The sequence below is a fragment of the Ornithodoros turicata genome, chromosome 2 (genome assembly GCF_037126465.1).
Source record: "Ornithodoros turicata isolate Travis chromosome 2, ASM3712646v1, whole genome shotgun sequence".
Classification (NCBI taxonomy): Eukaryota; Metazoa; Arthropoda; class Arachnida; order Ixodida; family Argasidae; genus Ornithodoros; species Ornithodoros turicata.
Genome location: NC_088202.1, coordinates 26725307 through 26751646, shown reverse-complemented (window position 1 = coordinate 26751646; position 26340 = coordinate 26725307). Strand labels below are relative to the sequence as shown.

Here is a 26340-nt window from a genome sequence, read left to right as displayed (position 1 = left end):
GCAGAAACAGCTTCTTCGTACGCAGACGAAGAACCTGGTATGGACCTTTAACCACGTAACGTAAGCGGATTGAATCAGAAATGTACGAAGATGCACATATAAATACAATTTAACAAAAACACGAAATTTTTTGTGTTTTCTTATTTTATTAATTTTTTTCTTGTCACGTCGACTTTCCCGCTATTTTCTTGGGATCGCGGTCCTCGTTCGGTAACGTCAGCGAAGAAACGTACCATTTCACCGTAAATAATGATGGCGCAGCGAAAGTTCAAGCTGGTTTTGCAGATAGGTAGAGCTTGGGACAAAAGTTTACGAAACAGCGGTGTCTCGCATTTCACCATTGGAGCGATACCGTAACAGCAAACTGTAGTGGACACACATACTGAGAGATGAATAAAATAGCCAATCACACGATTCTTACTAGACCTCTTCCTGATAGCTAGCAGTGGGGACGCTCCAATGAATAAATACGTCAGTGCCCTGTTCTGCACACTTTTGTCCCAAGCTGTACGTAAGGGATACTAAGCATGTGCTCCTCGACTGCCATCTTTACACCTCCCAAAGTGCAGCTCTACAGTGCCGCCTGCAGTCGATCACGGTCGCACCATTCACACTGGCAACCATTCTCGGCCCTTGGTCTAACCAGATCGACCATCGCCAAGCTGTTGAGTATTTCAAGATTTTTCTCCGGAATACTGGTCTCCTCTCTACCTTATGATCTCCCTGCGTACCTGTGTGATGTGTGTGTGTGTGTGTGTGTTTTTGTAGGCTGTGGTTTTGCCTACCGTTCTAATGTATTACTGACTCCACTGACTATCGACCCTATTTAGCATCGTTCATCACCTCATTATCAGGGCATATCTCATCCTGCCCATTATGCCTTGGAGTACTGGCCCGCACTTTACGTGGCGAATTTCCCCATTCATTATCATGAATTTATTTGTTGTTGGTGTTGTTGTCTTACATGAGGATATATACTCACAGGATGAAGTTCAAGTCGTCTTTGAAAACCCCGTTTTGCCGTTTAAAGCAACACCTTCACGTTAGGGAAATTTTGGTGTCATGGCGGCCCCTATAGAAAACAGCAACCAATGAAATCCGCTCAAGTTTGATTGACAGGTTGAGCCTCTTTTTAGGCGCCCCCTAATGGCCAGTCTCGCTTTTTGATACACGGCTCTGCCAGGAACCACAATGACAAGTGCGGACAGTGATGGTATGTCGAATCAAATAACCCCCATCATAATCGAGTGTCGCTACAGATTGTGCGTTTTGACGCTAATGAGGCCTATGTATTACTCCGTTTTCTAAGTGCCAAATTTTGTGTTGCCAGAATTCTACGTGTCTTATGCAATCGAACTCTCAATGTCTCGCACTGTACTCTGCATCAAACTATTGACTTCATATGTTAGGATGTTAGAGTTAGGAATTTAATTTAGAAGTTTTTGAGAAGCATGATGGTGCACACGATCGGGCTTGCTGCTGCCAACCTTGTTTCTTCACGATCGCCATTACCTCACAATATGCCATTAAGGGAACTGCTGGTCATCCCGCGTCGACATCCAGATTTATAGTCATGCAAAGAACCACAACATTGGCGACGCCCGCTAGTTGGTGGTATCAAGGTCGCGCTGAAGACTGTGAGGTGGTGAGTTCAAATCCTAGGCCCGGCTGTGCTGTCTGTGGTTTTCCCGGGGTTTTCCGAAGACTTTGCAGACGAATGTCGGCACAGTTCCCCTGAAGTCGGCCCAGGACGCATGCCGACCCCCTGTTCCCCACCCCTTCCTGCTCTCCTCTCTCTATCGGGCCACATCTGTACGCCGCTCGCCACAGTTGGTTCGCGGCGCTAAGAGGGAAGAAAAAAAATTGGCGACGCGTCCAGGGAGGAGAGGTTAGATTCCGGCGATAATGGTTCATTTATTTATCTCCCTCTCCCACTAATTACACGATTCCAGTGGTATGAGGTCACTTCTCTCTGTCAGTGACGATAGGTCTGCCATTTATTTACTGCACAACTCAAGAAACAGATATATCAATATATTTCCTTATGAAATCAATCAAAAATCACAAAACTACACATCGCAAGACAACATCGCATATCAAAGAAATAAAACTCAAATTGGGCTCGTCCCGGCTAAAGGTGCTTGAACAAGCGGTCCCATTTTACTAATGTATTGACTTTGCTTCATGTGTTTGTTCTGCAAATACCGACAGTATTGTAAATCTAGTAATTTTGGCGATTTCGCGACCGTCATTCCCCGTGATGTTAAATTCTCGAGAAATAAGCGAGGACAGTATAGCAATTTTGTAATTTGCAACGAACGCATTTAAAGAAGTCGAACTGGGTCATTGAGTGCGATATACAGGGTGTCCACGCTAAGTGTGAACATATTTTTGAAAAAAATATATAACACTTTTTCCAAGATGAAATCAATTGCAATATAGCATATGCTGAAGGGCACTCCCTAGCAGGGCATTAGCAAAGTCCAAAGGCACTGTCTTAATTAACTTTCATTAATTAACTTTTTAATTACAAAAGCTACAAAGTTGTCCCAATGAGATCATCTGTTCCTTTCGGTCACTTGATATCGTAGCTGTTTTCAGAACAAAAATCCGTTCGATAGATCGCCCGCAAAAAATTCGTGAAGGAACGCCATTTTCTTCTTTATTTTGTTCATTGCCCTTCTTAGAAGACGCGTATTTCCTTCATCCCAAACGAGAGAGGGGGAAGGAGCACAGTGCCGCCTCATGCGTCGAAGATGAGCTTTAACTTGCGGAAACAAAACAAAAACAAATGTATCGGGTGACTCTATCGGAACTGGCCTTATCTTGGGTTGCATTTTCTGTTTCCTTTTAATCTTTTTCCAGGACGCGAGAGGCGATAGCGTGCTTTCTCTCCCTCTCACATTGGGGGTGAAAGAAAGACGCGTCTTCTAAGAAGCGCAATGAACAAAATAAAGAAAAAATGGCGTTCGTTCACGAATTTTTTGCGGGCGATCTATTGAACGGATTTTTGTTCTGAAAACGGCTACGATATCAGGTGACCGAAAGGAACAGATGTTCTCATTGGGTCAACTTTGTAGCTTTTATGATTAAAAAGTTAATTAATGAAAGTTAATTAAGACATTGCCTTTGGACTTTGCTAATGCCCTGCTAGGGAGTGCCCTTTAGCATATGCTATATTGCAATTGATTTCATCTTGGAAGAAGTGTTATATATATTTTTAAAAAATCTGTTCACACTTAGCGTGGACACCCTGTATTGTAGCATTATTTTAGTACAAAACTTTAGCAATATTTATGTTACTTGACATGGCAATAATACGCGTATTATTGTTTGTTATTAACCTCAATTTCGCGCTTACTTGAGCATCGTTCGATGTCCCACCCTCGCTCTGAACTCGATAATGTATGCAGTACGCTTGAACGTCAACGTCAAATTCACGAAGGAAGGGGCTGTTGCATCCTTCCCGGTCGATCCCAAAACTATAACGGCGCTTTACTCTCCCTTCATCACCGACGATGATGCCTAAACTCCGATACGAATTTGTGGAGCAGTTTCTTTGCAATCTGATGCAGTGCGTTGCAGAATTCCCTCTCTGGAAATACGAGAAGACGTCACACGGACTAGTTCAATCACGGAGCGCTGTTTGCAAGATGTAACACCATGTAACTCCTCAGAGACCGTACTATCAGTGTGAAGAAACTGTGGTTACTATAACTGGCGTACAGAAGTGGTGAGATGGAGAGAGGAAAGCCGCTAATGGGAGGCAAGGGTGGGGGGTGCGGAGGCCAGCCTAACGGGACGTCGGCTTGCTATTCCGCAAAGAAAAAAGAAAAAGAAAAGAAAAATAAACGAAAGAAAAATAAAATAAATAAAACGAAAAGAGAAGAATTAGGAAATAAAGGATAAACTACCAAACGGTGAAAGAAGGATGAGATAAGTTAAAGACAAAGATGACAACAAAAAAAAAAAGTAAGATGCAGCGGTTATAGTATGATTCCTGCGCGGAATCTACGGGAAAGATGTTCGCCTGGAAAGTCCACCGGAAAAACCAGAGAAACATCGGTGAAAGGATTACAAGTAGGGTTCCCGGATCTCGGACGTATTCGAAATGTATCGCATTCATACGAAGAAAAAAAAAGAAAATCGAAAATATGCCCTATGAAATTTTGAACGATTCGAGTTTCTCAGAAAATTTCCTGATTCGGGGGCTCCACTAACAGTGAGCTCATGAAGGTTCTGCTCACTGGTTGACGGGTTCCTTTCCTTTTAAAGGAACATTAAAGTGGTATCTAACATGGCCAAAAACTGCTGTCATCTTGTAAAGCAGTATGTGAAAATCATTCCCAGAAGATATTTCTGTCCAAAGTTGTTTCACCACTGTGCAATTAATTTGGAAAATCGCTGCCGCGGTAACAGGCCGGAACGCTCCAACTGCAGACCACACCTACTCTACTGTGACGTTGGTGGTAGAGCGCAACTCATTCGTTCGTAGGAAAGGCCGTCTGCTACGAACATTGCAAGCTGTTTCTTGTTGACTTCTATTCTTTATATGATTTATATCACGTTTTCTAAAAAAAAAAAGCATATATGCAGCCTGAGAAAATAAGATTACGATCACAAGAGTAATAAATCCGTGGCTTCTGTGCAATCTCACAATTCACAGTAGCAGAAAGCAAGCGATGGCGACGGTATTGTGGCGTCACCTGTTAGCCACTGAACCAACTGCGCGGTGAAAACGGTGGGACAGGCTTCACATTGTCGGGAAGCACGGGGTTTTCGCTGTAGAAGCGCAGTTAATTTCGGGCTGCACAACTCGTTCTTCCCGTGGTATCTGCGGTCCCAAAAAATTGTGGTTGTGTCGTGGACAGCCTTCAATCCCTCCGCTTCGGACATCACGTAGCCGGAGAACGTATGGCGTCTCCGAAGCGGTAGCAGACGGTTCGACCTGCGCGATGTTGCTCACCTCGATCATGTGATCCCAGGTCCACTGAGGAGCGTCCTCACCACTTGCGTCACATAGTGACGCGCGTGGTGGCGCTCATCACGTGTCTATCGTGAAGGCGAAGGAGGGTGTTTCGCGCACGGGAGGTTCGAGGAGCTATTGCAGGCGTCCCAATTTCGCTATGGTTGCACTAATTGTTGTAAAACTGTTTTCGGCCGCCTAACATTCCATACTGACCAAAAACAGAAACAAGGTTGTGGACCTCTAGACTGCTCCTTTAAGTCGAGATTGCCTCCCATCGCGGGTTACTATCATCCGTAACAATGAAGGGTAGCTCTCTTGGACCAGCGCCGGTGTAATGTGGATGAACTTTTCATCCTTGCATGCTCGAGATCAGGGTACAAATAGGGTACACATCAGGGCACATTCAAGTCACTTCGGCCGTTTCCCAGGCAGATGTGGAAAACGACAAGCTCGTCTGGGTTTTGCTTTCCGTTTTTCTGTAGATTATGCTTCAAAATGCTTTCTCTCCACAGCGAAGTTGACAAGAAAGATCAGATAAATTTTGTTGTTGTTGCTGTTTCCGTGTTAGTGCCGAGAAGCGACTGTGGCTATGAGCGGCATACAGACGTGGACAGATGGAGATGGGACAGCAGGAAGGAGTGGCGGACAGGGGGGTTAGTATGCGTTCTGGGCCGATTCAGGGGGAACTGTGCCGACATTCGTCTGGAAAGTGTGCGGAAAACCCAGGGAAAACCTCAGACAACACAGCCGGTGACAGGATTCGAACACTTGTCACCTTCCAGTCTCGGCGTGGAAAGCGATCATTCTAACCACTATGCCAGATAACAAATTGTCTCCTTGGAAGGGCTCCTAGTCGTTGCAGCTCTGACAGTTAGAGGGGACGCGAACTAAGGCTGCCCTGCGACACTGTCGAGGTATATCCTGGTTTCGAGATGTCCGCGTCGCCAGTTGAGGGTGATGCAGATGTTGTTGCCCGCAAATTTCTGCCTCAGAACAGTAGGTACTAGGGAGTTTCCCATTCTCTGCTGGAGTATTGCATCTCACAGTGGTCGCTTTCTCTTCGAATTGCGTATATTAACCCAGTTGTACAGAATAAACTAGAAAACACCCCGAATTCTCCGAAAATAATAAACTCGGAAGAACGCCCTCGGAATATGCCCAGAAATAACCCAGATCTAAAACCCAGGACCATAGCTATATAACCCACCGCATCCCAGTCTCAGCCTTGAACATAATCTCGGAGCTACAACCAAGTGGTGAATGTTGTATATTCACGCGGCTATACTGCCCGTGTAAGAATGTATTGTGTGCGGCTCAGTCGTAGTAGGCTTCACACACAAAATGAGTTCCACATTTGATGTGGGTGGAACGCACATACACTTGCATGTACGCCGGCAATCTTCTTGTGTTTGGAAATTGTTGTTGTTGCCTTCACATCCTCCGTAGATAAAGCTGAGACATTGCCATGTTTTCCAGTCGAAGTAATATCTGAGGATGCTTGCCCTGCATGGCCCGTCGTCCTCCTTTTCTCCGCAAGGGCCTTCGGGTCTCACTGTAAGAAAAAGAGAAAAGAGTAAAATGGAGCCGCAATAAGTTTTTCGAAGTGGAGTTGGATTGGTTCCCGTTTGTTGAACAGGGTGTCATTTCAAAGGCATGCAGTGCTAGTGCGGTGAAATACAGTACTGTCTCGTTTACCCGTAACTCAGTTAACCGGAAACCTCGTTATCCGTTCTGCGTTACCGTGAATGGACCGGCTAGCGTTAGCTTTTAAGATAGTCCGGAATTATTTATCCGTACCAGATTGTGCGGTTCTAGGAAGAACTTTAACAACTCTTCCACGGCGAACGTCATTCCTGGGGAAAGCGTTCCGTTCACGCTTCTTTACTCCCTGTGACCCCTTTCTGCTCAGCTACTGGCTAGGTTCAGGACAGTACGTCACTGCAGAGTTTTGCCGACAGCAGAGATGACTCTCGAAAAGCGAAAAAGGTGTTCCGTATCCACGGGGCTCAAAAAGTCGGTGTCCGAGCATCGGCTATCGGAACAGAAAATGTTTGTAGTCTGCAGGTCTCGGCTGAAGAAGGTCCTGTCATTGATATCGGCGAGCCTACGATTTACGACACTCTGCGGAAAAAGAAGAAGTCTCTCCTTAGACCCTTCGCAATCGCAAATAGAACGAGCGCGGATACCTTGGATCCTATAGGTCTCTCGAAAGCGCTTGATTTGACGGCACGAAAACCTGGATCGTTGTTCTCAGTGACAACATGCTGCCCGAAAAAGAGGTTGCGGTGTACGGAACCGCGTTAGAGAAGGAATGCAAAGCTCTTGGTTTTGTTCTCTGCACTTCCTTTGCTTATCCGTAAGTTCGCTATCCGGACGATAGAACGCGGGAATCCATTTGACTGGATAATCGAGACATGACTAGTGCACTTTATGAAGTCAATTGCACATATGACATGCGTTTCGATTTTACCTTTACAGAACCTTTCACAATGGGGACGTGTGTCGAACTTGTTGCTGTTGCCACCACATCCAAGGAAAGTGAACGGTGTGCATTTCTTGGTGCGAGGATCGTGGTAGAACATAGTTCTGTTTACGGCATCTGGACATGCGTTGCCCGAGCTCTGTTCTGTGTGGCATGTTAGCCAAACCGCACGGTCTGGTTCATCGTCGGGAATTTCTTCAGAAGACTCGCCCACGACGATGCTTGTTATTTCATTGCAGCCTGCGTGAAGCAATGGCTACAGTACATTAAAATGAATGCTGCGCTACTCTATAATGAATTAATTCACTGGATACTCATTTAGCAGAGCAAGCGTTTGGGCTGGTTCTTTCATATTGAATTAAAAACAATTAAAAATCCCCAGTGCTGGGTAGGACAAGGGCAGAAGATAAAAGGACAAGGACGGGCACTGAACTGCAACCAAGTGAAGTTTATTTTTCGCGCAAACCGGTGACACCCCTCTCATCCCGCAAAAACCGACCAAAAGAGAGCGCTATACACTAGAAACAAGTTCTTTCAAATCTGCTTGCCTATCTGTTGTTTCGTGCGTTGATAAATTCTTCTATTTTCTTGGTGAAATCAATGGATGCCATACTAACAAAATTATCCCCTTCCTCTCGAATGTACCTAGCCTCCTCATAAAGAAGCTTCCCTCTTCCATGCCCGTGAAAAAGAAATTGCATTCCGCGATAATCTGGGGGCTGTGCAATCATCGCAATCTTTTACGTGCATTCCCAGAAATCCGGGACACGGTTTCTTAAAGTTGGCTTGACCGGCGTACTCGCTGCCCTCCATTGAAGCTATGCATTCCACCTGGTTTTGTTAGAATATCTGTTGACACTGAGCCTTAGAAAGAAAAGCCCACACATGAGTGTTGCTGTGAGAGGCCCATCGATTGTGTACTAGTAAAATGGAAGCACAAGAGCGTCACAGTTTTGTTCCTGGAGGACTTATTTTCGCCGTGTTGGCTTCATGGCAGAATGCATTGGTGTGCTATTTTTGTTGTACTTGGCTAAAACAATGGGTTCTCCGGAAAATGCGCATGTAGGACATGAAAGTTGAATTTGTCTTGTACGCTTCGCAACTTTGTGCGCTCTTGTGGGACGCTCCTATTTTGTTCCCACGACAAAAGAAGTATTGACAAGCTCGGTGTGGCTTGCGAAGCGTCTGTACCTTCATTCCTGGAGGGAACACGCATGGCATCGTTGGCTCAGTGGTAAAGATGCTGGTCAGTGCTTTCGAGGTCCGTGGTTCAATCCGCGGTCTGCTCGGCTTCTTTTTTTTTTCCCCCTTTCTTCTTCCTTTCCTTTTCTTTTTTTTTGTGGAGTTTGTAGTTTAACAGAGGTAGGTATGAGAGTAACGGCAGGGCGAGAGCGTCAGAGTTTTGGCTTAATAATGCTGTACTGGATCTATATCACACTGCATGGCGTTCAGTTTGATTTAGTTGCCCTAATGCTGTGCGACAGCCTGTGTAGTTAATATGTGAATAGCAGATGACTTCTCCTTGCACTCCCACATACTTCACCGCTACAGGAATCCCCGTTTTGCACAATACCACCCGCGTTTGTTGTAATGTAAATTATTGTCAATCATTTAAAATAAATTTAGGACTTGTGGCGTAAACGCCCTTTCTTGACTGTGAACTCCAGGTCCATGTGACAACGGAATCAATTATGTGGGTCAACTTTGACGCACTCTAATGGTAAGGGTATTTAAAATGAACGAATTACCACGCGTGTTTGTTGTAGCGCTGATACATGATACATTTACCATAAATTTCGGGCCTGTAACGAATGCAAACATCTCAGGAAAAAGAGTTGTAGCTTAAACGTCCTTGTCCCTGTCAAGGTGGAACTCATCAAATTTCCATTGATACAGGTCGACATGACACGGAATCGAGACGTGGGTACACTTTAACGCGCTATGGGAAACTAATTGAAATGCACAAAGTGCCACGCGTATTTGTTGTAGTGTAGATGCTTGTCCATCATTTACCATCAATTTGAAACATGTGGCTTAAACGTCTTTTGTTCCCTGTCAAGGCGGAACTCAAATTTCTATTGATAGAGGTCGACCTCACACGGAATCGTCAGGCGGGTACACTTTAACGTGCAATAATGGCGAAACTAATTGAAATGCACAAAGTGTCACGCGTGTTTGTTGTAGTTTAGATGCTTGTCCATCATTTACCATAAATTTGAAAGATGTGGCTTAAACGTCCTTTGTTCCCAGCCAAGGCGGAACTCTTCAAATTTACATTGATAGAGGTCGATCTGACATGGAATCGTCAGGCGGGTACACTTTAACGCTCTGTAATGGCGAAACTAATTGAAATGCACAAGGTGCCACGCGTGTTTGTTGTAGTGTAGATGCTTGTCCATCATGTGCCATAAATTCGAAAGATGTGGCTTAAACGTCCTTTGTTCCCAGTCAAGGCGGACCTCATCAAATTTACATTGATAGAGGTCGACCTCACATGGAATCGTCAGGCAGGTACACTTTAACGCGCTATAATGATGAAACTATAGTTGAAATGCACAAAGTGCTACGCGTGTCTGTTGTAGTGTAGATGTCAACCATTTACCATCAATTTCAAACATGTGGCTTAAACGTCCTTTGTTCCCTGTCAAGGCGGAACTCATCAAATTTTCATGGATAGAGGTCGACATGACACGGAATCGTCACGCCGGTACACTTTAACGCGCTATAATGGCGAAACTAATTGAAATGCACAAAGAGCCACGCGTGTTTGTTGTTGTGTAGATGCCTGTCAATCATTTACCATCAATTTCAAACATCCTTTGTTCCCTGTCAAGGCGGAACTCATCAAATTTTCATTCATCGAGATCTATATGACGACGGAGTCCTGGTGAAAGCCAACTTGGACGCGCTCTATAATGGTGAAACTAAATAGGATGCACAAAGTTACAAGCATGTTTTTTTTGTAATGTAGATTTTTTTATGTAATGTAGATCGAACTTGTGGCTTAAACGTCCGTTGTTCCCTGTAAAGACACAACTCACCAACTTTCCATTCGAGGTCAATATGACGACGGAACCAATTATGCGGGTCAGCTTTGACTCGCTCTAATGGTAATTTGAATTAAAGTGAAGAAATTCCTACGCATGCTTTTCGCAGTGTAGATGTATTTCAATGATTTAACATAAATTCCGGACATGTGGCTTAAACTTCCTTTATTCTGTACCTCGCCAAATTTTTCGTTCTCATGCAGCATTGTGCAAGGCCGTAACCTCGTTACGGGTTAACTCGTTCTTATAGCAAAAAAAATAATGAATATGTTAAAAATACCATGCGTGTTTATTGTCATACACATGGTGTCCCAGCTAAATGTTACCATATTTTTTAAAAGTATATCTATAACTTTTTCCGAGATGAAACCAATTGCAATTTATCATATGCTGAAGGGCGCTCTCTAGGAAGGCGTTAGGAGACTTCTAAGGCAATGTCTTAACTAACTTTCAATAATTAACTTTTTCATTATGAATGCTACGAAGTTGTTCCAATGAGAACATCTGACCTCTTCGGTCACCAAATACCAAAGCCGTTTTCAGAACAAGAATCCGTTCGATAGATCGTTCGCAGAAGAAAAAATCGTGAAGGAACACCATTTCTTTATTTTATTTATTACGCATCTCTAGAGTGGCGTCTTTCCTTCGCCCTCAACACGAGAGAATGAAAGAGCACACTGTCGCTTCTTGCGTCCGTGAAAAAGATAAAAAAAGACGGAAAATGCAGCTCAAGATAAGCGCAGATCCGATAGAGTCACCCCAATACATTTTTTTTTTGTTTTCTTTCCGCAACTTAACCAATCTTCCACGCATGAGTCGGCACTGTGCTCTTTCACTCTCTCGCATCGGGGGTCATCGAAAGACGCTTTTTCGAAGATGCACAATGAATAAAATAAAGAAAAAAATTCTTCACGAATTTTTTTCATGCGATATATCGAACAGACTTTTGTTCTGAAAACGGCTTTGGTATCTGGTGACCGAAGAGATAAGATTTTCTCATTGGAACACCTTCGTAGCTTTTCTAATTAAAAAAGTTAATTATTGGGAGAATTAAAACATTGCCTTAGGAGTCCGCTAATGCCCTCCTAGAATGCCCTTGAGCATACGCTATATCTCAAATTGATTTCATCTCGGAAGAAGTGATAGATATATCTTTTAAAAAATGTGATCACATTTAGCTGGGATACCCTGCATACAGGGTGGGTGAAGTAAGACTGAATGAATTTGATAAAATCCGCGAATGACTTCCAAAATTACTTTCTCGCAAAAGTCGTTCAATGTATCTATTCCGTACGCGACCAATTCAAAGGTGGTGGCGTATAAACAAATAGCGCAGCCGTTAACTAACGTTCGCGATAAATCATTATAATTAGTGAAAATACGTTGACTGCGTAATTGCAAAGATGGAGAGTATAACCCTGAGGGGCCTACGCCGCAAGAACCGGAATCACAGAACCTTTTTGCGCCTTAGTAAAAAAAATGTGCGAACATACAAAATAATTGAACACTGTTCGGGTTTTGCGGCAATTTCTCCTCTCCCTGACTCGGTTTCACCACTTCTCAACTGACAACAGATTGTTCCTGAAATCATGGAACAACCCGCTCTGTCCCTGGAGCGAGGGAAATAGCGATGTTGTTTCTCAGTCTACATTATCATAAAACGTGCCGTACTTGATTTTCTTTGCGCGTTATCTCATTTGACCTGCACAACTCAGTTCGCGATGTGATGCCATAAACGTCACACAATAAAACTACAAATGCATTACTGTAGAAACCTGGCAGATAACAAAAAGGCAATCACCGATTCCGCTGCTTAATAAATGTCTGCGTTGTATGAGATTTTAACGAGAGAAAAACAACGAGGACGCTAGCAAGCGGGGGCCCCCCATGTTTTGAGGAACAGCGTGATGTCAGTATCGTCAAACGGTGACAGTGAAGGTGATAGGAAAGAGCGGCTGCCGAACTCGCGGCAACTCTCGATGATAGTACATTTTCGCTCATTTTTTAAGGGCACATAGAAGTGTTCCTGTTTCGATTCCTGCTGACTAGACTTCTCAGGGTTGTGTTCTCCCAATTTGGAATTGCGCGCTCAGCTTGTTTTCAGGAATTATAAAGATTCATTACAAAAATAATTAACGGCCGCACTAATTGCATTGATAATACACATACCGTCCACAACTATTGCACCCGAGACATTCTGCTACTTGGGCATCTTTCTTCCTTTTGTCTTTGATTCGAGCGCCTATTTGAGCAACACCTCCAGGATATGGAGAAGGCCTGTCCCTTGCGTCGCATTGGAAGGCCTGCTGTTACTATTGTGGATGCTGCCATGAAGTAAATGAAAGAACGAACGAGAAGAAAGCTCGAAGCAGGACGTAAGCCTCCATATAGGTGACGTAAGCGTGCATGCCCGACATTATTTAGGAAGTGTTGGTTTCGGCACTTTCTTGTGCCGAACGTGACTCTGTTTTTACCTCTAGATGTTCTGAAAATAAGCAGTCTTCTGCTTGTTTATTTTCTTATTTTTATTTCTCTAAGGGAGGGAGTTGATAACCGACAAGCATTCTTGATGGTGCCGGGAAGAGACTAAGACGCAAAATTTGGAATTAAGCATTGAAGTGTCCTCATGATAAGGAGAAGAACAAACTGAAGCGTACGATAGTAACAAGGTGCAAGTAACAAAGTGAGGTGCGGTTACGGAATTCGCTTTCTTAGCTTATCGAGCATAAGTTCTTTTCAGCATAATGTAGGATAATTTCTGGGCTTTTCCTCAGACGCTGTCACACATACGTCGGCACATTTCCATCAGAAGTCGCCCCAGGACACACATTGGTCATCGTCGACGGCATCCCCATTCCCCACAGAGAGAACAAAAAATGGACCAGGGCTAGCCTTACAAGTAGCAATCACCCCGTTCCACACGCTACGAGCAGCACCCCAGAACTGTGAGCAGCAGCACAGCGAAGAAAAGTTTGGCAAAGCTTATCAAAGCTGATTCATCACGTTTTCATTCTGCGCTGGGCAATTGCTGCTGATAGCCGGGCTCCGCGCGCGATATCTGATGTACAAATTCCCTTTCTCGTCTGCCCACGTCTCATTCCATCTTCCTTCCTCCTCGCCGCATAATTTTCTTTCAAGTTGGCTTTCTTACACGTTCTTCTGCTATCAGGCAGAACCTGCATCAGAGGAGGTGTCCCTGAATTCTGGTCATCATCTTTTAAAGTTGAATATTGGGAGCTCGGCCTGGTATGCTCCTGCAACCTGACGTTGACGCATCTCTGCCGTTTGCCCAATGTAAAATTTCTTGCTACCTAACGGAATTTTGTACACAACATTCCGTTTGCAACCGGTGAGCCTAGTTTTGTGTTTTATTATACATTCCGGTTCTTCTGGATTATTGACTTTCCTCGGAAGTGATGCCAGCGCGCCCCCTTTCCTGAAAACCACGTTGACCCCATACTTTCTCCCTAGCTTTTTCAACCTGTGTGGCGCAGTATGCACATATGAGATCATCGCGAAATTCTTCTCTAATTCTGTTTCTTTGGTTTTTCTTTGAACGACCTCCGCCATGACACGATTACATGAATCGTAAAGTATAATATTGGGATACCCTGACTCCTCAAACCTGAATATCTGCTGACGGACGCTCTTCATGACCTCATGACAACAGGTGTTGTCTAACGCCCTTCTTATAGCATTTTTTATGATGCTGTTTTTTACTGCTTCTGAATGGCAAGACTCGTAAGGCAAAACACGCTTTTCCGTTCTTTGGTGGTATCTCCAACAGACATGGGAATCCGACCTTCTAATGTACAAATCCAAGAACTGTAGTTCCGTCCTGTTATTCCACTCAACCGTGAAACACATGGGTGCTCCGATTTGTCTTATTGTGTCAATGACCTCTTGCAAATCTACGTTCCCCTGGACACAGAAAAAAATAATCGTCTACATAACGAATGCCCTTCAAGATCCCTAAATTTTTTTCAACGTTGGCGGTAACAATATTTCTATCAATCTCTGCGAGGACAAGTGAGCTCAAGATTGGTGCAATTCTTGACCCGATACATACTGCTGTTTTTTGTCTGTACACCAGACCTTTCACCTCCATCATGGTGGACGTCAAGTAAAGCTCCAAGAGTTTTATGAACTGCTCCATGCCGAGCCCTGCCCCGTTCTGAAACCTTATTACTCCGTGCGCCTCTATCGACTCTTGCACATCTAAGAATGGCTTTTCTGTCAAGGCTGTAATACATGTCAACGATGTTTAAAGAAAAAATATTGATTCCCTCCCTCTTTTCCAAGCATTTTAAAAACTCAACGACAGCCATGGAATTCTTAAGTTCAAATGGGTCATTAATTTCCAACAATTCTAACATCTCCTGCAAAAACTTGCTGAGCTCATTCTGCCAAGTCCCTTTTCCCATTATTATAGCTCTTAGCGGGGCTCCTTCCTTGTGTACCTTTATGGTGTAAAAAGCTCTTAGGTAATCCTCAGTAGAATTCTTAATCTTAGTGACAATATTTTCTAACCCTAAGCCCTCAAACAATTTCTTCGCTGCTGACTTTAACGTACGACCTGGTCTGCCTTTTACTTTTACAAAATTATTTTGCAATGCTTCTTCCTGCTTCCTATCGTAATTACTCTTATCCAGAACGACAAATGTTCCGGATTTATCTGCCGTTAACAGTGAGAGGTTGCTAGATTTGAGTTCATTTACGGCAAGTTTTGTAAAATGTTGCTGTCGAGAAGACACCTGACAACCCTTCAACAGGTCAACAGCGGTATCCACAAGATTCTTCCTGGCGCTTTCTGGAACCTTTTGAGCCAGTTCATATTCAATTTCTTGTCCATTCAATCTTGAGCTCACTTGTCCTCGCAGAGATTGATAGAAATATTGTTACCGTCAACGTTGAAAAAAAAAAAGGGATCTTGAAGGGCTTTCTTTATGTAGACGATTATTTTTTCTGTGTCCAGGGGAACGTAGATTTGCAAGAGGTCATTGACACAATAAGACAAATCGGAGCACCCATGTGTTTCACGGTTGAGTGGAATAACGGGACGGAACTATAGTTCTTGGATTTGTACATTAGAAGGTCGGATTCCCATGTCTGTTGGAGATACCAGCAAAGAACGGAAAAGCCTGTTTTGCCGTATGAGTCTTGCCATTCAAAAACAGTAAAAAACAGCATCATAAAAAATGCTATAAGAAGGGCGTTAGACAACTCCTGTTGTCATGAGGTCATGAAGAGCGTCCGTCAGCAGATATTCAGGTTTGAGAAGTCAGGGTATCCCGATATTATACTTTACGATTCATGTAATCGTGTCATGGCGCAGGTCGTTCAAAGAAAAACCAAAGAAACAGAATTAGAGAAGAATTTCGCGGTGATCCCATATGTGTATACTGCGTCACACAGGTTGAAAAACTAGGGAGAAAGTATGGGGTCAAGGTGGTTTTCAGGAAAGGGGGCGCGCTGGCATCACTTCCGAGGAAAGTCAATAATTCAGAAGATCCGGAATGTACAATAAAACACAAAACTAGGTACACCGGTTGCAAACGGAATGTCGTGTACAAAATTCCTTTAGGTTGCAAGAAATTTTACATTGGGCAAACGGCAGAGATGCGTCAACGTCAGGTTGCAGGAGCATGCCAGGCAGAGCTCCCAATATTCAACTTTAAAAGATCACGTAAAAGATTGCGATGGTTGCACAAAACAGCCGCCAGATTATCGCGGAACGCAAATTCTTTTTCACGGGCATGGAAGAAGGAAGCTTCTTTATCAGGAGGCTAGGTACATTCGAGAGGAAGGGGATAATTGTGTTAGTATGGCATCCATTGATTTCACCAAGAAAATAGAAGAATTTATCAACGCACGAAACAACAGATAGGCAAGCAGATTTGGAAGAACTTGTTTCTAGTGTATAGCGCTCTCTTTTGGTCCGTTTTTGCGGGATGAGAGGGGTGTCACTGGTTTGCTCGAAAAATAAACTTCACTTGGTTGCAGTTCACTGCCGGTCCTTGTCCTTTTATCCTCTGTCCTTGTCCTACCCAGCACTGGGGGTTTTTAATTGTTTTTAATTCAATACTCATTTATCAGCTATTTCACTGTTCACCCACCCCTTCTCTGTCCCACGCTTTGCTGTTTGTTTCTCATTAACGTCCCCATGCGGTCGTTGGGCTGTCTGCTTTCAGTGCTGTGGAAATGTTGCCCCAGATTGGTGGAGCCACCATCTGAGCGTTGTACTTCCGCTCGTCTGACGCAAAAGAAAAGTTGTATAAAACCGTAGTGTGAAAATCTTAAAGTAATTAATTACTCAGCGGTGGACAAGTCAGAAGACGAAGCCGTAAAAGAAAATCACAGACAAGTGTGGCGACGTGACTTTGTGCCTGCTTAAACGATAACTAGATGTCGTGTAGAAACACATATTTCATACGGCGTGAATCCCTTTCATTCCGTCGTCAGTCTAGGGAGCTTACCTCGTTTAGGGACTCTTGCACTTATATAGGTGATGTGAAGTGCCAGTGCTGACTAAATCTAATCTCTTCAGACTCTTACCGAATTTATGCAATTGCAATCCACGTGCCCGCACTGTATTCTTTCAAAATATTGTTTCTCTGCATGTGAAGCGGAATCATCATAAGAGTAATTTGTAGTCTTCAAATGCATGACGCCATAGAGTGCTCAATCTTATCGACTCCCGCTCCTACCCACAGCTGATGGCAGAGGTTGTGCGAAAAGTGGAAACGCTTTTGCCGTAGGAGAGATACGTTAACACCCCAGTGATATCACTTAGTTGTGGAGAAATCTTGCAATTATGCTGTTTTGCCGCTTCTTCCTAAACTTCGTGGAGCGCGATGTTCACTGATGATATTTATATCCTGCGTTGAGAGCCTATGAGCGAGGCACAACTTCAATACCAAATAAGAAATATCATTGTGTTAGATCGTAGTGGCACTCGAAGGAAAGGAGGGGAGGTTGTCCCTTGCCATAAGTTATCGCAAAGTTATGTCGGAATTTTTTTTTTTTTCATTGCTATTGATCTGCATACCAAGTTTTATGGAGCAAGGGGTAATAACACGAAGAAAACGGATACCGCTAGTACTTAAAAACATACGGCTTTGACATCGCGGCACGCATTTGCACCAGTAAGGCGGGAGTGCGAGCAGGTCAGGTGCTTACGACAACCAATAGGATTGACCGAGGCCGTCGCTCCCCTGACGTTAGAGCTCGATGCCGAAGTCAAAGGTTAGTACCTCTCCAACCACGACACGTACAAATCTAAATTATTTTTCTCGCTGTCCTTCGTCTCAAGCTTTTGACAAAAAAAAAAAGAACAAAGAAGGAAAAACCTGAAATCATCATCATCATCTTAAACACAAAGATTTAATCTACACCAATGCATTTAGAAGAAAGAAACGCCAGTTGTGTGGGTAATGGTAACACAGAGCACAATTACCCCTATATTCTAAACCTCCACTAGCTCAAGAAAGCGTCTTTTGGCTCAATTCCTTTCATTCCTCATCACGAAGGCAAAGTAAATGTCAGCACAACAAGCATGATAGCCGGCAAGATGTCTGCAGATGCTAGAATTGATAACAGCCAGATTTACGTTAAAATCATGTTTCATCACCTCCCTCCCTTTCCCTCCCTCCTCCTTTCCCACCTGTTTTTGTAATAAACATATATTCCGCCGCCCCACGTTGCATCAATCTTGTTTTCATACTATAAACGGTCCGGAGAGTGCAGCATAAAACTTGACATTTTACGCACACTCAATGTTGATCACATTAGATAACTTAAAATAATGTGCTTTGATAAATATTGGTAAATAAATATTGCGTATAATAAATGGTACATAGGAATAATAAGTACTAATAAATATTGTGTACACTAGTAATAATAAATAAACATCAGGGGTCGAAACCGGAACTGAACCGTAACCGAAAACCGCAAAAAACGTTATTTTTTGCCAAACCGAAACCGAACCGAATCGTAAACATTTTTACTCTCTCCTTGATTGAACCGGAACTGAACCGAAAAAATATGATGCGGTAACCGGTTCGCGAGACGGTAAAAACGCCTATACCTTTCCTCTCGGCTGCCACGCATAAGCTCCCTGCACCGCTCGGAATCTTTCCCAATTTATAGAACACACAAATTAATAAACTAAGAACTGGTTAGTCCATATACCTCCTACAGCTTCACCTCCAAAAGGTTCACGACATCCCTGTACATTTTTGTAACTCAAGGTGTAAAAAAAGATGTGCTACACGACAGCTACATTTTGTATTATTGCCTCGGCGGCTTCTTTCATTCAGCACCGCAGCGTGAAGGCGGCGTAAATTTTAATAGTTCACAGTGACATCCACCAGCAACGCAGACCTCTAGCGACGAAGGGAAAGAGGCTGGCGTGTGGTCCAGAGCATGGAGGAAGGGAACACAGGAGCGGCCTCCTGCCCTCTTTTCGACGGGGAGCGTGCTGGCCTGCGAATGGGACTCTGAGATACTCCTATCTACCACATGACCGCTTTCTTCCTATTTTTCTTGAGAAATTGGCGATAGCCTTTTGCAATGAAGTTCCATGGTACGCTGTGCGTCATTCCCCAGCACTTTTCAGTACAGTAAAGGATGGTCTGCTGTGAACTGCATGGTCCTCTGTCGTGGGAGTAAGATGTAGGAACGAGGAGCAAGACGTCGCCGGAACCTGATATTACCTCTCACATGTGATACACTAATTAGCATAGAGAAGTTACCCGTCAAAAAGAACTCGCTACGAGTTAAATTACCGTATTAAAAATGTAACTAAGGTAATGTCCAAGTTCTTCAGCCTGAAATGTAACTCGCAGTTCCTTAGAAACAAGAACGAGTTACTTCCAAGTTACTTCGGACACAAAATAGCACTACGCAGCTGCTGGGCGTGTGAGCAGTTGAGTTCAAGGTTCAGCTACCTGCGGAGGAGTGCAACACGCTTAGATCGTTTTCGTTTATGTCCAACAATTCGAACGCTTTGCATCTTAGTCCCTGTGGGCGCACAATGGTTCAGCTTAATTTCAATGGCAGCTGTTCTTACTTTCTGAATAGAATACCGTATTGATTGAATATCACGTTTTATGGCATAAAATTCATTGAAAGAACCGGAGAGAAAGCAAGAAAATAAGTGTACGTGAATGAACAAAAATTAAAAATAACTTGTAACTTAGTTTAAGTTACTTTGACAAAGTTATCTGAAAAAGAAACGAGTTCCTCTGAAAGTTATCACGGCGTAAAAGTTCCGAGTTAAGTTACAAGTAGGGTTCCGGGTTATATTTCTGGACTTTACCGGAGGATATTTTTCGGAGTTTATTGGTTTTTCGAAGAACTAAGTTTTTCAGAGTGCATGATTTACAGCTCAGTTAATATCCGAAATTTGGAGAAAACTTGACGGCGCACGCACGGCTGTGCAACGAAAACGCAACACTAAAGACCAGAAGCTTAAAAATACATTTTGTGCGACGCATACTGAAGTGTTCCGCAATTCCAAATGCACCCTTTCCGTGTATTGTGGTCACTGTTATAGCAGTGCTTACATACGACAACCTCTACATTGAGATCTCGGGATGATGCGAACTCATCGAAACCAGAGTACTCCTTGTCGTAGTCTCAGTGCAGCTTTCTTTTGCGTCCCATCTTCTCGTCAGCACTGCAACTAGTTGCCCTTCCAAAAAGATCACTCCGTATGACCTCGGTTCGATGCTCATTTTAGTGCTTAGGTCAATGTAGGACAAGGAAATAGGGCAATAGACTGGGGAAAAACACGGGCCGTGAATCCTCAAAGTGGCCGGTATGACCGCGGAAGAAAACGCTAGGTCGCGGAGACCATTATCATGTTCCGGCGGGGCCGGTATCCGAGGTCAGAAGAAACCCAGGACACAAAAGGAGGCTAAGAACAATAACACGGTTATCCCAAAAAAACATCTGCCAAGAGGAGTTTTTCGGATTAATCTGAATTGCTTAAAATTTCACCGGGATGTATGTTTTTCGGATTTTTTCGGATAAATCCGACAACCCGGAACTCTAGTACAAGTTACTAACAAAAGGAACTTAGTTACAGTAGCGATTTACCTCGAACTCTGCTAATTAGTACAGCAGACGTAAACCGGTTCGAACCGATAAATATCGGTTCAAACCTTTATTTTGGCTGCGCTAAACCCGAACCCGAACCGAACCGATAACCGGAACTTGAACCGACCCCCAAAAAATAACGGTTCCGAGCCCTGATAAACATTGGATATACTTGTGTGACTACACTTTAAACATGCGCAACACAAACAAGTATCGGTCTCTGATCACGAAACGGGAAAGATATACCAGATACAACGATGCGAGCACTCCTTACTGACCGCCTGACCAAGTAACCAAATTTCGGTCAGTGACGGCTATGCATCTCTGAGGGAACAGACTTGGCACAGGCTCTCGATCGGTACTTTGTGTTTCACTGGAGCTTGTTTCTTTTCTCAATGTTGGTTGCTGCAGCGCTGCAGTTTCTGTTGGAAGAACAGCTACTTGGTGCATTGTGTGCGTTCATTCAGCTCCTTATCACTTTCTGCAATGTGTTTCGTTGCCTATACAGAAGTGCCTAAATACTGCACACAAAATAATGAAAATCTACGGTGTTTCATGTGTCGTAGAATTGCATGTTTCGACATATATCTTTCTGATCGTTACGCATACAGCCACATTTCAGAGCCTTTTTCTCTTTTAATAAATATATTCCCCCCTTTAATTCATTGTTTTAATGTTTGCTGTTCCTTTTTCTTTTTTTTCACTGCTTACGTGTTTGAAAAACGAGGTCATGCGCCCAAAGCCGATGTCCCGGCTCCAAATTTAAGCTTTCTCATGTAACGCTGAAGTGAATGAGGCAATTAAACACAAAAGGACAGACACAACACAAGTCTCACAACGTCAAGTTGCATACTTCAATGCCGAACCGTTTATGTTTCCAAGAGTTCGGTCACTAGGAGGAACTTAATATGCATGTTTCAAAATGCGTCACCACGGTCTCGCCTTCTCCTGCGCTCGCCGCAATCTTTACACGGTCGTCGCAGGCTGTCGGCACTCGGCAGCGCCTCTGTTTACACACTTGCATCGGGCATGATCGGAATCTATTAATTTAATACCCATATAATTTATTTCGATCGTTATTTTCATGAGACGCTTTAGCGTACTTTCTTTATTTCCATTAACGTTATTTGGATGCAAAGATGCGTGTCCACAAGTGGCACAAGAGGAAACAACCACATTACGCGACGCAAACTATCCAACGCATTTCAATGAGAGCGGTACAACACAGTATTCTTCCAGTAAATCTACTATCTACATATTGACAATTTACAGTATATCACATACCGTTCATTTCAGAAATGATTGAACCGAAAATATTGTATTATTCCTCGGTAGGAAAATAAGCTGCGAAGAAGCTAAACATATTTTATATTTATAATTATCCTGTAATTTTGCTCTCATACTTTTTTTCCAATACTCTTTAAAAATCGAAGCTTTTTCAAAAGATCATTATGCTGGATATTCAAATTACTAGTCAGATGAAGAAAACATACGTAAAATTCAGATGCGTTGAATTTGTTATTTCAATCTATTTTTGTCTCCTTTTATCGTCGACACTGGCAGTCTGGCATCGCAAGGCGCGTTATCCTTTTCTTGTATCGGTATATGAGAGTCATCCATGCGGCTGCGGAACTTCACCACATCATCATCCCATTTATGTGTGTGCATGTCAGTGTTGCGGATTTGGCGGCTCAAATCGGATTTAAATCAAATCCGCGTATTTTCTGAAGGTAGTAAATCAAATCCAAATCAAGTCCGGATTTAATTTTGACACGTTAAATCAAATCCTTTTAAATCTGGATTTGTTTTTCCGGACCTAAATCAAATCCGCTTTTAAATCCGGATTTATCGAATCTTTTGACAAATCCGGGAGCCAAAATTCGTGCAGTAGCATTACTAGACCTTTAACCGTGTCTACAAATTACTAATACTGCACGTATTCACTAAACAACGCTTAAATAACAGCATGACGTGGGGCAAAGAGCAATAAATTTCGTCTGATTGACGAGGATATAAAGGTCCAACCTATCAATCCGCTGGTCGAAATTTTATTCATATTTTAGGACATAAATTTTTGGGTTTAGAAAGACATTTTCGGTTACGCCTGCTCGGCGTGTACCAGACTATCAGTCACCACTTACCAGCTTGTGTCAGGGGCGGATCCAGACGCTTGGTTTGGGGGGGTTTCTTTGTCGGAGCGCGTAGTGGGGGAGGGGGGAGAGCGAAAATCAATGTATAAACTGACGTTTTGGGGGGCGATTGGGGGGGAGCAATTTGGCGAGTTGCTTCTACTTACAGCCGTCTGCTCGCTCTACCACAGGAGCTATATAAATGATATCTATACCATTCGATAGAGAATGATTTTTTTTTTGATTCCGTGTTAGCGCCGCGAAGCAACTGTGGCTATGAGCGGCGTACAGATATGAACAGATGGAGAGAGGACAGCAGGAAGGAGTGGGGGAACAGGGGGATTAGTATGCGTCCTGGGCCGACTTCAGGGGGAACTGTGCCGACATTCGTCTGGAAAGTCTTCGGAAAACCCAGGGAAAACCTCAGACAGCACAGCCGGCGGTAGGATTCGAACCCACCACCTCCCAGTCTACAGCACGACCTTGGTTACCACCAACGAGCGGACGCAATAGAGAATGAGTTAGCGGTTCTAATGAATCTACCTTCAAGGGAATGCGCGTAACCGCTCATGAACAATAAAAGTTCGAAATCGTACATTTTTTGCCGGAAGTGCTCTGTTCGGGAATCTTTTCGTAGCGCCCCTTTAAAGTAGGAGTCACGGGACCTTTTCCGCATGCTGTCTTGAACCCATAGTTTTTATCAGCCAAACTTGAAGGATGTGGTAAAACAAGAAGCGCATTGCTATGAGGTCAAAGTTGGGAAAAAATTCGAACCTTTTCGCCTCTCCATATCGGAAACGGTTCATCGGATGGAGTTCGAAATTGTCGCATTTGCCATCAATCGAGATGCTATCTATCATATATTTTTTTCATGGAAATTAAAAATTGTCAATTTCCCACGCTTGTCGATCTAAAAGGGAACTGCCCAAGAGTGGACAGAAGGCGACCTCACTGTGTCACCTCTAGCGTTCGCACGCCCCGTGCGGGCAACGGGCATGCCGAGCGTGCTCCCTCTTAAAGGTTGAAGACGCGCAGCCATTTCGGATCGTTGGGATCGTTGAATGTGGATGTTGTATTTCACGCGCGACCAGCCGCCTTACGATTAGCTGGAAGCTAACACCGGCCGCGTTTTGGAGGGCATGAGTACTTCCCCCAGAGCTAGGGAGTCCCGAGCATTGCCCGAGCCCAGAGCTGCGTCGGCCTGCAGTGTGATAGCATTAGATTCCTCCTCACGAAAAAAATCGTCCTCCGTCATTTAATAGGCGATTTCAGATATTGCCCTTGTGCTCCGCACGGGGGCCCTCCGTCGCCCAAGTCACGCGCATCGCGCAATGCGTTGTGGGAAATGGTTTGCATTCGTGCTCGTCTGCCTGTTGCTTGAAGGTGCGGGAGGTGAAGGAGAGAGAAAACCGAAACCGTTTGCGCTCTTGTTCTTCTCTCTGACTCATGAAAACTAAATCCCAAGGTGCAGCGGGGCTTTCGCAACACGGCGCTCTCTGGTGGGCCATCCATGCAATTTCTGAAATCGCCTATTCCCCGTTAGTTCAGACGGCTCTCCTCGCCGGCGCGTAGCCGACAGCTGGCCACTCCGCCGCGCGGAATTGGGCAATGCCAGTGGAAGAGGGGCGCAAAGGGAAGCCCAACGAAAATACATGAAATGAATGAATGATGGGAGTTAAATTGAAGGCATCCAAAACAAAAATAGTAAAACTTCATCGAAAATCAGCCGCACTTTCTGTTGCATTGCCAACACGTAATTCGTTAAGTGCCCTTAAATTTTTGTGTTACACCAAAATAGAAAAAGTGATACTGATAAAAGTGTATTGAATCGTAGATGACTGGCTGACTCTGGGAAGGGCGGTGCACAACCCCCTTCTCCATCATCACGTATTGTGTTGATGTTGACTCGGGCTGCACGGGGCATGAACAGTGTGGAGTTGGTAGGTATGGTACACCTTATCAAAAGCAGATTTTGGATCAGGAACCTCCTCGTCATTTAGCACTGGGCGAACACGACTGAGTGAAGGAATTCCTATCGGGGGCCTAGGCTCAGCTACGCCCAAAAACACACGCTTGCGTCGATTTCTACCATCAGTACTCGAAAGACCACAGGTCGTTAGTTACTATACCCTGGGAGTCACAACTAATTGAATCGTTAATAAATCGTGGGACATGTTACGAATACTTATACTAAACATGTAGCCCATGGGTCTATTTTAATGCTGACGTTTCGGGGCTTTGTAAAAATTTTCCTCGCGCAGTACAGACTGTTCTAATCAAGGGGAAAAAAAAGGGTGTGCGAGGAAGAGTGGCACATCTTGCCATGATTGTCCGTGGGAGTAGGAAAGGCTTGCCTTCCCGAAATCACGAAACTATAGGATGTGATATATTTATTGTTCGTTTTTACTTTGTTTTGACGTGAATGCGTGTACCTATATGCGTTCTATATGATGGCGAACACCAAGAATTTCGCGACATGATTTGGCAAGCTTGAAACGGGTCATGCTTGAAGACTCAGCTAGAGGTCCACGGGAAAGGTGTCGTCCAATTGACAGAATAACGTTAACTGCGTTCAAAGAACTGCACCTGGTGTTCCCTCGGTGCGGTGAGGGGAAGTGAATGAAACAAAACGGCTACTCCTGTCGCTCTGGAGGGAGGACGCGGCGAGTGCGTGTGCAGATTTCAGACAAGGTCACATCAATTCGTGTAGAATGCGAAACTGCGCTTCGCTCAATTTCAAATACATGCATCTTGTGAGGGAGCTTGGCGAAATCCACACGCAAATCCGCTGAAAAAGGGGCGATTCAATCCAAATCCAAATCATTCGTGAAAAATGCGATTGAATCCAAATCCAAATCATACCTGGAATATGCGATTGAATCCAAATCCAAATCATTAGTGGAAAATGCGATTCAATCCAAATCCAAATCCTACCCATATTTTTTTGCGCAAATCGAATCGCAAATCAAATCCGCCAGCCCTCCGGTGGATTTAAATCCGGATTTAAATCAAATCCGTGGATTCAAATCCGCAACACTGGTGCATGTGTGTGTGCGGAACTTCGTGTACGCTCAGGTGGCGCGCGAAAGAATGAGCCGCGCCCACAGAGGAGAAGTAAGGAGAACTAACTCTGCCGCGCCTCCGTTGAGAAAGCGTGGTCGCGATTCCTCGAGTCTAATTGTGGCCGCGGCGAGGCGCTCGCGCTCCGTCGGGTACTTGCTCCTCTGAATTGACGTTGCTGTAATGCGCTGTTTCAGATGTACTAGTGTGTCCAGTGCGAGCAGAAAAAAATATTTTGATAAGTAAACACGATTGTCGTGTATCAAGAAATGATCTCTCGAAGAATCTTTCGCCTGTAGTTATTATTGGTGGAAAGCGACATGCTTTTGTTTTACAATGTGGGGAAGCCGCCGTGAAGGGGGCTCCGCGTTGGCTTGAAGGCTTGAATATCTCCGTAAGCGTAGTGCTCTCGCAGTCAAGAAGCTGTCAAGAGTCGCGGAAGTACGTTTTTTGTTATTTGAAATAAAGAAGACACCCCAAGAAGCGCAAAGGTCGTTGTCTGATATCGTACAGGATGGTACGGGTATTTGCATCACCGGCAACGTACGACCA

General features: G+C 44.1%; 1 protein-coding gene across 2 annotated transcripts in view; it reads right to left on the bottom strand.

The window, feature by feature from the left end:
- The window catches only part of LOC135383252 (tissue factor pathway inhibitor-like), a 54535-nt gene that overhangs the window by 2750 nt on the left and 25445 nt on the right, over window positions 1–26340 (bottom strand). For both annotated transcript variants that reach the window (XM_064612791.1, XM_064612793.1), the window contains exons 2-3: window positions 7440–7691; window positions 6348–6521 (exon numbers count right to left, since the gene is read on the bottom strand). In XM_064612791.1, the coding sequence (XP_064468861.1) occupies window positions 6348–6521; window positions 7440–7691 (426 nt within the window). The remainder of the gene's footprint in view (window positions 1–6347; window positions 6522–7439; window positions 7692–26340) is intronic.